The sequence below is a fragment of the Priapulus caudatus genome, unplaced genomic scaffold (assembly GCF_000485595.1).
Source record: "Priapulus caudatus unplaced genomic scaffold, Priapulus_caudatus-5.0.1 Scaffold1304, whole genome shotgun sequence".
Lineage (NCBI taxonomy): Eukaryota > Metazoa > Priapulida > Priapulimorpha > Priapulimorphida > Priapulidae > Priapulus > Priapulus caudatus.
In genome coordinates this window covers 42,975-55,208 of record NW_014578365.1, presented here as the reverse complement: position 1 = coordinate 55,208, position 12,234 = coordinate 42,975, and the positions used below count along the sequence as shown (strand labels likewise).

The following is a 12,234-nucleotide window of genomic DNA, read 5'->3' as shown; positions in this document are numbered from 1 at the left end:
GTCCTCTCTGCGCCCTATCTGTGATCTCACCGCGTCCTAGCTGTGATCTCACCGCGCCCTAGCTGTGATCTCACCGCGCCCTAGCTGTGATCTCACCGCGCCCTAGCTGTGATCTCACCGCGCCCTAGCTGCGATCTCACCGCGCCCTAGCTGTGATCTCACCGTGCCCTAGCTGTGATCTCACCGCACCCTAGCTGTGATCTCACCGCGCCCTAGCTGTGATCTCACCGCGCCCTAGCTGCAACCTCACCGCACCCTAGCTGTGATCTCACCGCGCCCTAGCTGTGATCTCACCGCGCCCTAGCTGTGATCTCACCGCGCCCTAGCTGCGATCTCACCGCGCCCTAGCTGCGATCTCACCGCGCCCTAGCTGTGATCTCACTGTGCCCTAACTGGGATCTCACCGCGCCCTAGCTGCGATCTCACCGCGCCTTAGCTGTGATCTCACCGCACCCTAGCTGCGACCTCACAGCGCCCTAGCTGTGATCTCACCGCGCCCTAGCTGCGACCTCACCGCGCCCTAGCTGTGACCTCACCGCACCCTAGCTGTGACCTCACCGCACCCCAGCTGTGATCTCACCGTGGTCAAGCTTCTTCTTCCACCTCTCTCCGTGTTCCTTCAGCAGGGTGGCATACTTCTGCTCTATGTCGCACCGCTCCTTCACCATCTGCACAAACTCCTTACACGCAAGGTGACCATCGTCCACGCGCTTGACTGTCCGCCGGTAGTTCCCGACCTCCCAAAACGAGCCGACGTCAACCGCGATCGTGTCATCCGCGGATATCATACCGCCGGCGCCCTCCGGTGGAAACGTGCAACAACTCGTGCGCTGGACCAATACCTGCGGCGATGACAGAGAGTTCAAATCTGACGCAGGACCTCGGATTTTAATGATAGCCCTCGAATATCGTTAGGGGTAGTGTTAACTTAGGGGGTCAGGGGGTTAGGAGTAGACATAGGGTTATGCTTATGGTTAGGGTCGGGTTACAGATTAGGTTTAGAGATAGGGTTAAGGTCAAGGTTGGCAGAGTGAAAATGAGATAAAATTGGTTGTCCTAATGTACAACCACTATTATACACACATCAACATCATCGTCACCATAATACATCATCACTATAACCATAAACATAGCCTTAATCCTAATCATAACTTGACTGTATAATCCTAACTGCATCATGCATGTACAAGGGTCCTAAACTAAGATTTACCCACCTAATACCATGTTGACAATTAGTATTAACGGTGCAATTTTGTCAGATTTACATGAATAAATTCAAGTAAAGTAATTCACGTTCAGTATTTATTGAATAGATTTTAGTTAAGTAACCTACAACACATATAATGACAGGATCATGGCGATGTTAATGGGGACATGAATCGTATATGTTTACCGTGCACACAGAGTTTACTTAGCTAAACATACAGGCATGATACAGGCTGCAAGTCCAACAATCGCCCATGGCTATGGGTAGGGCTAGGTCACATAACTCTCGACTTAGTTATGGCCAGATTAGTACTAGTTACTACTACCATCACGACTATCACCATAAATAGTTCTAAACTTTAAATAATGAATCAGACATCGAGCTGACAAGTAAACGCAGTAATAAACGTGTAAATAAACAATTTACGTACTTATATGGCTCGTCAATCACAGACGTTTAGTATTGTTTGTTTATGTTTTGGCGTGTAGCGATGTCTACCAAAAATCCGCTCCACAAGTTGTCGCCCAAGTACACCGTGGCGCCGCCTCTCGGGATTATGACAGACGTGTAGGTGTGCTCACTTGTCGATCGAGGGCGATATCTGTTCATTCTGTTGTTGTGAAGCAGCAGGCGAGGCGTGGATTCCGTAGTCGCTAACCTGTGCGATCGTAGCTCGTGTTGTTCCCACTTACTCGCAACAAACATGAATTTCGCACCAAAGATGAGCGACGATCACACCCTAGAAGTTATTCCGATGGCCGACATCACGCTGGAGGGTTCTAAGGTGCTAGGAGGTACGATCATAGACCCGTGGTACGCCGCCTACATGATGCTGCTGTCGATGCTATTCTTTCACTTGTGTAACCGCGTCGCCGGATACATGGACATTCCGAAGGCCGTCGTGGCCGCTAATGAGCAGTGGCGATGGAAGAATATCTGCGTGTCGTGGATCCACGCCCTCACCGCTGGACTCTGGTCCGTTCTCCTGTAAGTTATGTAACCGATTCGTTCGTTTCCTTTCGGTAGCGTGAGACGTTCGACACACCCGCTGCACTGAAGCTCATACTCATACTCATAGCCATAGGGTCTATGTCCCCCAGGGTACTGCCGGAACGTACCCTGGTTAAGGTCCGGTATACCTAAACGTACCCTGGTAACTATTTGATATGGTTAGGGTTAGGTAACAGGTTTAGGGTTAGGGAGTAGGCGTAGGCGACTCCCTATAGACTCGTTAGTGGAGTAGGCGAAGTACGGTCCGGCATATTAGATAGTACCAGGGTACGTTCCGGTATACCGGACCGTACCCCGGGTACGTTCCGGCAGTACCCTGGGGGACATAGACCCTATCAGCTGCACTGAACGACGATTCCACTTCCAGCTATATCTACCCGAAATTCTAAACAACTTCTAAATATTTTGTTTCCGTAACTCGAATAGATCTATAAACGTATGAGTAATAGTATAGCCTAGCCATAAGTTATAACCAGTATTAACCTAACGTATAAACCTGCCTGTAACCTATCTCTAACCACGACCCTTGAGTCTGTCAATTAATTATTGGTAGTGTCTAAACGACCGGACCCGATTTCGGAGGCCTGAAAACTAAACAACCGGCTCTCTTCTCTGATTCGTCAGTTTCCGAACATAACAGGACAAATATATAATAGGACAATTTTTAATGCAAAACATAAAGAAATATATTTAATTCCGAACATCAACAAAAGTTACAGAATAAATAAATGAATACGGAACAAATAAATGCAGAAACAAATAAAATACAAAGAAATACAGAAAGCAGAGGAAAATAAAAACATCTTATGGGGTTCGAACATGGCCCCTTACTATCATGAAGCCAAAGCTCTACTGTTCAGCCACTGAAACCAACTTGAAAGTGAGGGATATAGACCCTAACCCTAACCCTAACCCTAACCCTATTCCTAATTCTAAAATAAAATAAAATTAGCCAAAAATAATAAAAAGTAAAATAGTGACAAAATTAGCCAATCAGAGAAGAGAGCCGGTTGTATAGTTTTCAGGATACCGAAACCGGATCCGGTTGTTTAGACACTTCCTTAATTATTCAGTGTAGACCTAGCGGGTGTGTCGGAAGTTTTAAGGGCACCGCTCTACATTAAATTTTGCTCAGGAATTTTACGGCAAAGTTTGGTTCAAGGATAGAGAACATATGTCCAGATTGAGACCTATGACATTTTCGTCAATGTGGGGGTAGCCCATTTAAAATCGACAGGGGTGTTGGGTCGTGGAAGTAATATGTATGTAGTATCTATATGTATATAGTATGTATATATACGTTTCTATGTATCAATTCATAGTCTATATCAAACGTGTGGCACGAATTCCGTACGAACGTGTTAATTACGCCTTAATTACGTGTTTACGGTCATAAATGGATAGACCAATGCTTCGCCCTGTATTAACGAGTGATATCAGCATGTGTGTGGGTGGGTGTGACTGTGTGTGTGTGTGTGTGTGTGTGCGTGCGTGCGTGCGTGCGTGCGTGCGTGCGTGCGTGTGTGGTGGGGTGTGTGAGAGGCATAATATGCGTGCGGGCGTACGTATGCATATATACGTGCGAGCGCGCGTGGGAGGGTACCGGATTGGGTGTAAGTAACCGTGCTCTCTAGCTGGCATGCTCTGCTTTGAGCTGCCGTTGCCAAAATAGGCCAGTGTGCAAACACAGGGAATGGGAGAGGGCGGGTCGCCTCCACGTTCCCACAGGCACTTGGAACGTCTCAATAAAAAAAATGATGTACCTATGTACATCTACGCATGGATGCATGCAACTAAGGCACGGACGCAAGTTTTCTCTCTCTCTCTCTCTCTCTCTTTTTCTCTCTATCTCTCTCTCTCTTTCTCCCCCTTTCTATCCCCTCTCCATCTCTCTCGTCCTCTCTTCCGCTCTTCTTTTCTCCCTATCCCTCCCTTCCGCTTTCTCTCTCAATCTTTATTTCCCTGTCTCTGGCAGTTTCCACGTCTCACTATCTGCCTTTCCTGTTTTTACGCGTTGTTCATACATGTATAGGTGTGTGCACAAGCGTGAGTCTGGTCACGATACGGTCACGGCCTGGTTTTAGCTTTCAGTTTCATATTATATACGTATATATATATATATATATATATATGGAGCTTATAATTATCGCATGCATAATTACCCGGGGCAACCTGTAGCATGATCATTATATCGAGAGAGAGTGAGGAAGAGAGAGCGAGAGAGAGAGAGGGGGGAGGGATGGAGGAAGAAAGAAAGCGCTTACCGTAGCCTATCAATGACAGAGAGTGATCTGAATGAATGGTTGAATGCGCACGCGCGGCTGCTGCACACCGACCGCAGGACAGCGCTCAGCGCAAAGCGGCTGTGCGAGAAAATTCGTAGAAAGAGAGAGAGAGAGAGAGATCAAGAGAGAGAGAGAGAGAGAGAGAGAGAGAGACGAAGAGCGAGAGAGAAGAGAGTGAGAAAGAGAAAGAGAGAGACGAGAGAAGCGAGAGAGAGAGAGAGAGAGAGAGAGAATGCATGAGCGGCGCGATGAGAGAAGAGAGCGGAGAGAGAGGGCGAGAGAGAGAGAGAAAGAGAGAGGCGGAGAGACGAAGAGAGATGATAGAGAGGGAGAGAGAGAGAGAGAAAGAAGAGTGAGAAAGAGAAGACGAGAGCGACGAGAGTAGATGAGAGAGAGAGAATGAAGCGCAAGAAAACCCGACCGCGCAGAGAGAGAAGAGAGAAAGAGAGAGAGAGAGAGAGAAGAGAGAGAAGAGAGAGAGAGAGAGAGCAGAGAGAGAGGAGAGAGAGAGAGAGAGAGAGAGAGAGAAGAGAGAGAGAGAGAGAGAGAGAAGAGAGAGAGAGAGAGAGAGAAAGAGAGACGATCTAGCGCCAATTATTTACCATGTGGAAATCGGTTGCTATAGATCTCTATAGCCCTGCGTCAGTAAGCGGTTGCTATAGGTCTCTATAGCCCTGCGTCAGTAAGCGGTTGCTATAGGTCTCTATAGCCCTGCGTCAGTAAGCGGTTGTTATAGGTCTCTATACCCTGCGTCAGTAAGCGGTTGTTATAAGCTCTCTATACGGCCCCTTGCGTCAGTGAAGTCGGTTGTTATAGCTCTCTATAGCCCTGCGTCAGTAAGCGGTTGTTATAGCTCTCTTAGCCTGCGTCAGTAAGCGGTTGTTATAGTCTCTATAGCCCTGGCGTAAGTAAGCGGTTGTTATAGCTCTCGTATTAGCCCTGCGTCAGTAAGGCGGTGTTTATAGCTCTCTTATAGCCGCTGCGTCAGTAAGGCGGTTGTTATAGGCTCTCTATTAGCGCCTCGTCAGTAAAAGCGGTTGTTATAGCTCTCTATAGCCCTGCGTCAGTAAGCGGTTGCTATAGGTCTCTATAGCCCCCCTAGCGTCAAGGTAAGCGGAGTTGTTATAGCTCTCTATAGCCTGCGTGCAGTGAAGCGGTTGTTATAGCTCTGCTAACCTAGCCCTGCGTCAGTAAGCGTTGTTATAGCTCTCTATAGCCCTGCGTCAGTAAGCGGTTGTTATAGCTCTCTATAGCCCTGCGTCAGTAAGCGGTTGTTATAGCTCTCTATAGCCCTGCGTCAGTAAGCGGTTGTTATAGCTCCTATAGCCCTGCGCGTCAGTACGGCGGTTGTTATAAGGCTGCTGGCTAAATAGGCCCTGGTCCAAGTAAGCGGTTGTTATAGCTCTCTATAGCCCTCGTCAGTAGAGCGGGTTGTTTATAGCTCTCTATATGGCCCATGCGTCAGTAAGGCGGTTGTTATAGCTTCTCTATAGCCTGCGTCAGTAAGCGGATTTGTTATAGCTCTCCTATAGCCTGCGTCAGTAGCGTTGTTTATAGGCTCTCTATAGCCCTGCGTCAGTAAAGGCGGATTGCTATAGGTCTCTATAGCCCTGCGTGCAGTAGCGGTTGTTATAGCTCTCTATGCCCTGCCGTCAGTAAGCGTTTGTATAGCTCTCTATGTTAGCCCTTGCGTCAGTAAGTGCGTTGTATAGCTCTCTATAAGCCCTGGCGATCAGTAAGCGGTTGTTATAGCTCTCTAATAGCCCTGCGTCAGGTTAAGCGGTTGTTAATAGGCTCTCGCTATGCGCCTGGCGTGCCAGTAAGCGCGTTGTGTATAGCCTGCCTCTATAGCCCCCGCTGTCTGTGCGCTCGGGTAGCTCTAAAGCCGGGAAGTTGTTTAGTCTCTATATAGCCCTGCGCAGTAAAGCGCCGTTGTTATGCACGCTCTCTATAAGCCTCGGTCAGTAAAGCGGTTGTTATAAGCTGCTCTATACGCCTGCGTCAGTAGCGGTTGTATATGCTCTGCTATTAGCCCTGCGTCAGTAAGCGGTTGTTATACGCTCTCTATAGCCTGCGTGCAGTAAGCCGGTTGTTATAGCTCTCTATTAGCCTGCCGTCAGTAAGCGGATTTTTTATATGGCTCTCTATAGGCCGCTGGCCGTCAGTAAGCGGTTGTTATAGCTCTCTATAGCCCTGCGTCAGTAAGCGGTTGTTATAGCTCTCTATAGCCCTGCGTCAGTAAGCGGTTGTTATAGCCTCTTATAGACCCTGCCTCAGTAAGCGGTTGTAGCCTCTTGCGCATAAGGCGTTCTATAGTCTCTGCCCTGCGTCAGTAAGCGGTTGTTATAGTGCTTCTATAGCCTGCGTCAGTAAGGCGGTTGTTATATGCATCTCTATAGCCCTGCGCTCAGTAAGGGTTGTTATAGCTCCTCCTATAGCCCTGCGTCGCAAGTAGCGGTTTGTTTATAGCGGTCCTCCTATAAGCCCTGCGTCCAGTAAGCGGTTTTATACTCTCTATAGCCTGCGGTCAGTAGCGTTGTTGTTATCAGCTCTCTATAGCCCTAGCGTCCAGTAAGCGGTTGTTATACAGCTCTTCTATAAAAGCCCTGCGTCAGTGCGGTTGTTATAGCTCTCTATAGCCCTCGTCAGTAAGCGGTTGTTATAGCTCTCTATAGCCCTGCAGTCACGTACAAGCGCGTTGTATAGCGCTCTGCTATAAGCCTGCAGTTCAGTAAGCGGTTGTTATAGCTCTCTAATAGCCCTGCGTCAGTAAGCGGTCATAATTTTCACTTCCGTAGTAGGAATAGAAAGGTTTAGAAGTCAGGAATAGGAAAAGAGTAAGGCAAGGAATAGATTTAGGGGCTAATAGTAATAGTAGGATATCTTTCAGGAACTAAGGCGTGCATGGCAACCGCATGACATTCGCTATCGCCGCATGATTGAATACGCGCCCTCGACAGTCTTTAATTCTTAATTAGCCATTAATTATTAGATCTTTAATTAACGCTACTAACTATTCGGCCCGGACGCGAACAAGTCCACTCGGAGGGGCGAGTAAATACATCCTTGTTTGATATTCGTCTCTCTCCGTCGTCACACCCACACGTACGCACACATGCATGCATGCTCATCTGCAACAAACGCTGGCTGCCGCTGCACACTGACACATAAATATTATTATAGTTATGTGTCAGTGTGGCAGCGGAAGCCATGGCGGCCAGCCAGCGTTTGATTGCCAGATGAGCATTTGGGACGGCATTTACAGAAATCTGTCGGCAATAAATAGGTGAAACGAGAGTATAGTAACATTAGACTTTGCTGTAGTAATATAATTTCGTTTTATTTAGCATTATATTTTATTGAAACGCTCCACGTGCCTGTGCTTTCTCTCTCGTTCTGAATGTAACCCAGCCGTATCAATGGCCGGTGCCAGGTTAATGGCATGTGCGTGCGCCCACTCACGAATGTCACATGCAGATATATGTTCAATTATGTGTTCACTGTCTTGATCGCATTTAAAATATTCATCGGCACTGGAGTGCTGTGAATTTTTTTGACGGAGCTGTCGGCGAGTGCAGGCGGTGTAACGTACGGCCGCGGCTACCAACGTTCGTCTGCCAAGCATGCAGGCGATTCATGTCGGCGTTTCACAGAGAGTCAGACGCGTGCGCACCGCCATAGCGACCGTTGTTACGAGAGATTTCCATTGTTTGCTTGGGACCTAATTTAGTATTGGGTGCGGTTGCGGGGGAGGTGTTGGTCGGTAACGCGATAACATTAGCAGTGCGTGCGCCGCGCCGCAGGCGCGCGTCGCGTGTGCGTCACCGCGCGTGGGACTTTGGAACTGCTGATCGTGCAAAAATGAAATGTTAATATTCGAGTCCATATATGATTAAAACGCGCCTGCGAGACCTTCAACTTTTAACTTTTTTTAATCGGGGTTTGATGGAAAAAAAAGTGCGCCCCCACACACCCGCCTCCGCATGCCATATGCGTTCATTCTTTGGGGTGCAATGCGTTCGGTCGAGCAATTTGTTTGAACTAATATTTTTCTACGTTTCGATGTGCGGCGCTGAGTTGATTTCGTTTTATTATGATGGGTTTCGAGCCGGGGAGTTTTTTTATTTTTCGCGATAAAGCTGTGTTTGTAAACGAGTTTGGTCACGCACTAGACTGGCCCCACTAGTCACCGCGGCTGCACTCTACGAGGTTGATTAGCTCGACGATTCGCCGCGTTTAGTTAAACGGAGTCAGTCTAGGCGTGACAATCCTACCAGGTTGTGACGGGGTTAGTCACACGCGCACGCACGCATGCACGTACGCACGCCGCACGCACGCATGCACGTACGCACGCACGCACAGCCGCCGCTTGCACGCATGCACGTACGCACGCGCACGCCGCAAGCGCACGCCACGCAACGCACGCACGCACAGACCACGCTACGCAGCGCACGGTACGTACGCACGCCGCACGCACGCACACGGAGGCTTCATATCAACATGTACGCAACATCTGCTTTTCTGTACACGCTGGCCGGCTAGACGGGCTCCAAAAGTACTTGGCTGCCGTCGCTGATCCCTCAGCGAAACGCGTGGTGTCAGTCTAGGAGTCGGCAGCCCGGCGACGTGTGTTGACGCTGTATGGCTCGTGCCAGGCCGCCTCTACTGTCGCCGCCGCCGCCGCCGCCGCCACCGCTGCTGCTGCTGCTGCTGTTGCTGCTGCTGCCGACGTGCGAACCTGGAATGTATTATATCTGTATTATTCATTGCTTAGTCCGACGACGCAAAGCTAGAACTAATTGAAATCCGAATCTCCGACGATGCCCCGATTGGTTCCCGAAGTCACGTGACTACGTCAGTCGCGTGTGCGTCTGGCGTGATCACCTAGCGATGAGATTGGACGATGAAGTCACGTGGTTTCGTTTAACAGACGTTAGCAACGACACGGTAAACAGTGCAAAGGTCTTGGTGCATTCATCCGAAATCTGTTTTTCTGCTTTCTTATTTGAAAGTTCGTCGAAATTTACGCGAAAATTTTCGAGCGCTACGGATATTAATTAGAAAGCTTGTGATTATAAGTTCTCCTCCCACCACTCAGCTGCTCCTCTGATCATCCCCCCTTCCCCCCATACCCATCCTCTCTCCCTCCCCCCATACACTCCCTCCCTAACTCCCACCCTCCCAGCCACCCGCTTCCTTTGGGCTGCGTGCTAGACCATCCTTGCCGCCAGGGGATCCCGAGTACCAAGGGTTTGGTAATTGGTACTAAGGTTGGCGATAAGGTACCCTCAGGCACTCTCGGCGTAGCTTTTACAGGGGCTTGCGTGTACATGTAAATTCCAGCGAACCTTATGTAAAATAAACCACGTCATTCGTGTGCGCATGGGCAGCTGAACGTGTCAGCACGAGCTGTGCGCAGACTCCATTAAAGGACGTGCAACCCCCATTAATCACCGGTAGATGCGTTACTGGGCCAAACTTAGAGTGGCCTGGGAGCACCTAGTATATGCATCAGGAGTATATGCATCCCTATTATTATCTACTCCTGATATGCATGTATGCAGACTGTGTCCCTTTAAACTGCACTTACAGCCGCGAAAAACTGCGTCCAACGCTCGTAGGGCGTAGTGAAAATATTGACACGAGCTCGTGACGGCAGTCATTGTTGCCGTGTCGTGATGACTTCCTACTTTAACAATGAATCCATGGCCATTCTTACTGATATTTCATAATATGATGATATTTTACAACATTCGCTACATTATAGTTTCGAAGGAAGTGTGATGGTGGACGGGTGGTTACATTGCAATATACGCTATGATTAAATTGCGAGACATCAGAGAATGAAAAGTAATTTCGTGGTTATGGCCGGACAGTTACATCTAACTCTTTCTATCATTCATGTGACGGAGGGGGGGGGGAGGGGTTGAACCCTATAATGACCATTCACGGTATCGTTGGTCCTCCGCGGCCGTCGTGCATGCGCGTGCGTGCGTGCGAGCGTGCGTGTGCGTGCGAGCGTGTGTGCGCGGGCGTGCGTGTGGCACAGGCACTTAAAACGTTTCAATAAAATATAATGCTAAATAAATACGAAATCTAATACTACTACTATAGTACTACAAAATTCTTAATGTTTCTATACTCTCTTCACCTATTATTGCCGACAGTTTCCTGTCAATTCCGTGTAAATGCTAATATATGCACACACACTACCGCCGCCATTGCTCACTGTGCACAGTGACTGTTTAATATTATATATTATTTTAATAATATATAATAATAATTTAATAATAATAATAAATAATAATAATAATAATAATAATTAATAATAATAATAATAATAATAATATAATAAATATAATAATAATAATATAATAATAATAATATAATATAATATAATAATAATATATAATATATTAATACTATATATATTAACAGTCACTGTGCACAGTGAGCAATGGCGGCGGTAGTGTGTGTGCATAGAGCATTTACACGGAATTGACAGGAAACTGTCGCAATAATAGGTGAAAGAGAGTATAGAAACATTAAGAATTTTGTAGTACTAGTAGTAGTATTAGATTTCGTATTTATTTAGCATTATATTTTATTGAAACGTTTCAAGTGCCTGTGTGCGTGTGTGCGTGCGAGCGCGTGCGCGCTATTGGTGTGGTCGGTGGTGACTGTATGGCGTTGTATGACCGCTAGAGTGATGTATGCATGTATGCATAGATCTATCTAATGTGTGCGTGTGTCTAACTGGTTGCCTCGCATGTGTTCTATGTTACAGGATGTATTACCACCAGACATGCTCGAAGACCTCTACACGTACAAATCGGCGTCGGCGTTCGCTCTTAGTGCATTCTCCACCGGTGCGTATAGTAACCATATAGATATATCCCACAATACACACATCTATAATATACGTCAGTATGTCAGTACGTCAGTACGTCAGGGGTGAACAATGATAGTGATGTGTGTGTATGTGTGCGTGTGTGATTACTGTCGTGCGTCCGCTTACTTGACCACACTGACTACTACCAACGCAACAACGCGTCGGAAAGAGCTTTGTTACAGGATTCCGTGTGTATAATCATCACCATCATCATCATCATCATCATCATCATCATCAGCATCATCATCTTCATCATCATCATCATCATTATCATCAGCATCAGCGTCATCGCCGTCGTTGTCAATTGCAACAGCAACAGAAATTGACAAGCAGATAGAAGATGAGATTTTAGAGAGACGAGAGACGATGTATAGGAGATAGACGAAAGCACTACCCTTCTTTTCGAACTACAATACACGTATACATATATACAGAGGGGGAGACAGAAGCAGAGAGAAGAGAGAGAGAGGAGAGAGAGAGAGAGGAGAAGAGAGAGAGAGAGAGAGAGAGAGAGAGAGCAGACAGAGGGAGGGAGGGAGGGAGGGAAGGGAGGGAGGAGGGAGGGAGGGAGAGGAGAGAATGAGAAAGAGAGAGAGAGGAGAGAGAGAGAGAGAGAGAGAAGAAGAGAGAGAAAGAGAGAGAGATAGAAGGAGAGAGAGAGAGAGAGAGAGAAAAGAGAGAGCGAAGCGAGAGATAGCGCGAGGAGAAGATACACAGAAAGCGAGAGAGAGAAGGAGAGGAGAGAGAGAGAGAGAGAAGACAGATAAAGGAGAACCGAGAGAAGAGAGGGAGAGAGAGTGTGTGTGAGTAGAGAGAAGGGGTGTGATGAAAGGAACGAC

At 47.6% G+C, this 12,234-nt stretch overlaps 2 protein-coding genes across 2 annotated transcripts in view; one reads left to right on the top strand and one right to left on the bottom strand.

The window, feature by feature from the left end:
• The window catches only part of LOC106816164 (protein kinase C and casein kinase substrate in neurons protein 2-like), a gene marked incomplete in the record, with an annotated part of 19,028 nt that extends 17,295 nt beyond the window's left edge, over window positions 1–1,733 (bottom strand). The window contains 2 exon segments of the mRNA XM_014820721.1: window positions 581–842; window positions 1,638–1,733. Coding sequence (XP_014676207.1) covers window positions 581–788 — 208 coding nt within the window.
• Window positions 1,734–1,818: 85 nt separating this feature from the next.
• Window positions 1,819–12,234, top strand: part of LOC106816176 (TLC domain-containing protein 2-like) — a 21,901-nt gene continuing 11,485 nt past the window's right edge. Inside the window, exons 1-2 of the mRNA XM_014820734.1 lie at window positions 1,819–2,194; window positions 11,291–11,372. Coding sequence (XP_014676220.1) covers window positions 2,132–2,194; window positions 11,291–11,372 — 145 coding nt within the window. The 5' untranslated portion in view covers window positions 1,819–2,131. The remainder of the gene's footprint in view (window positions 2,195–11,290; window positions 11,373–12,234) is intronic.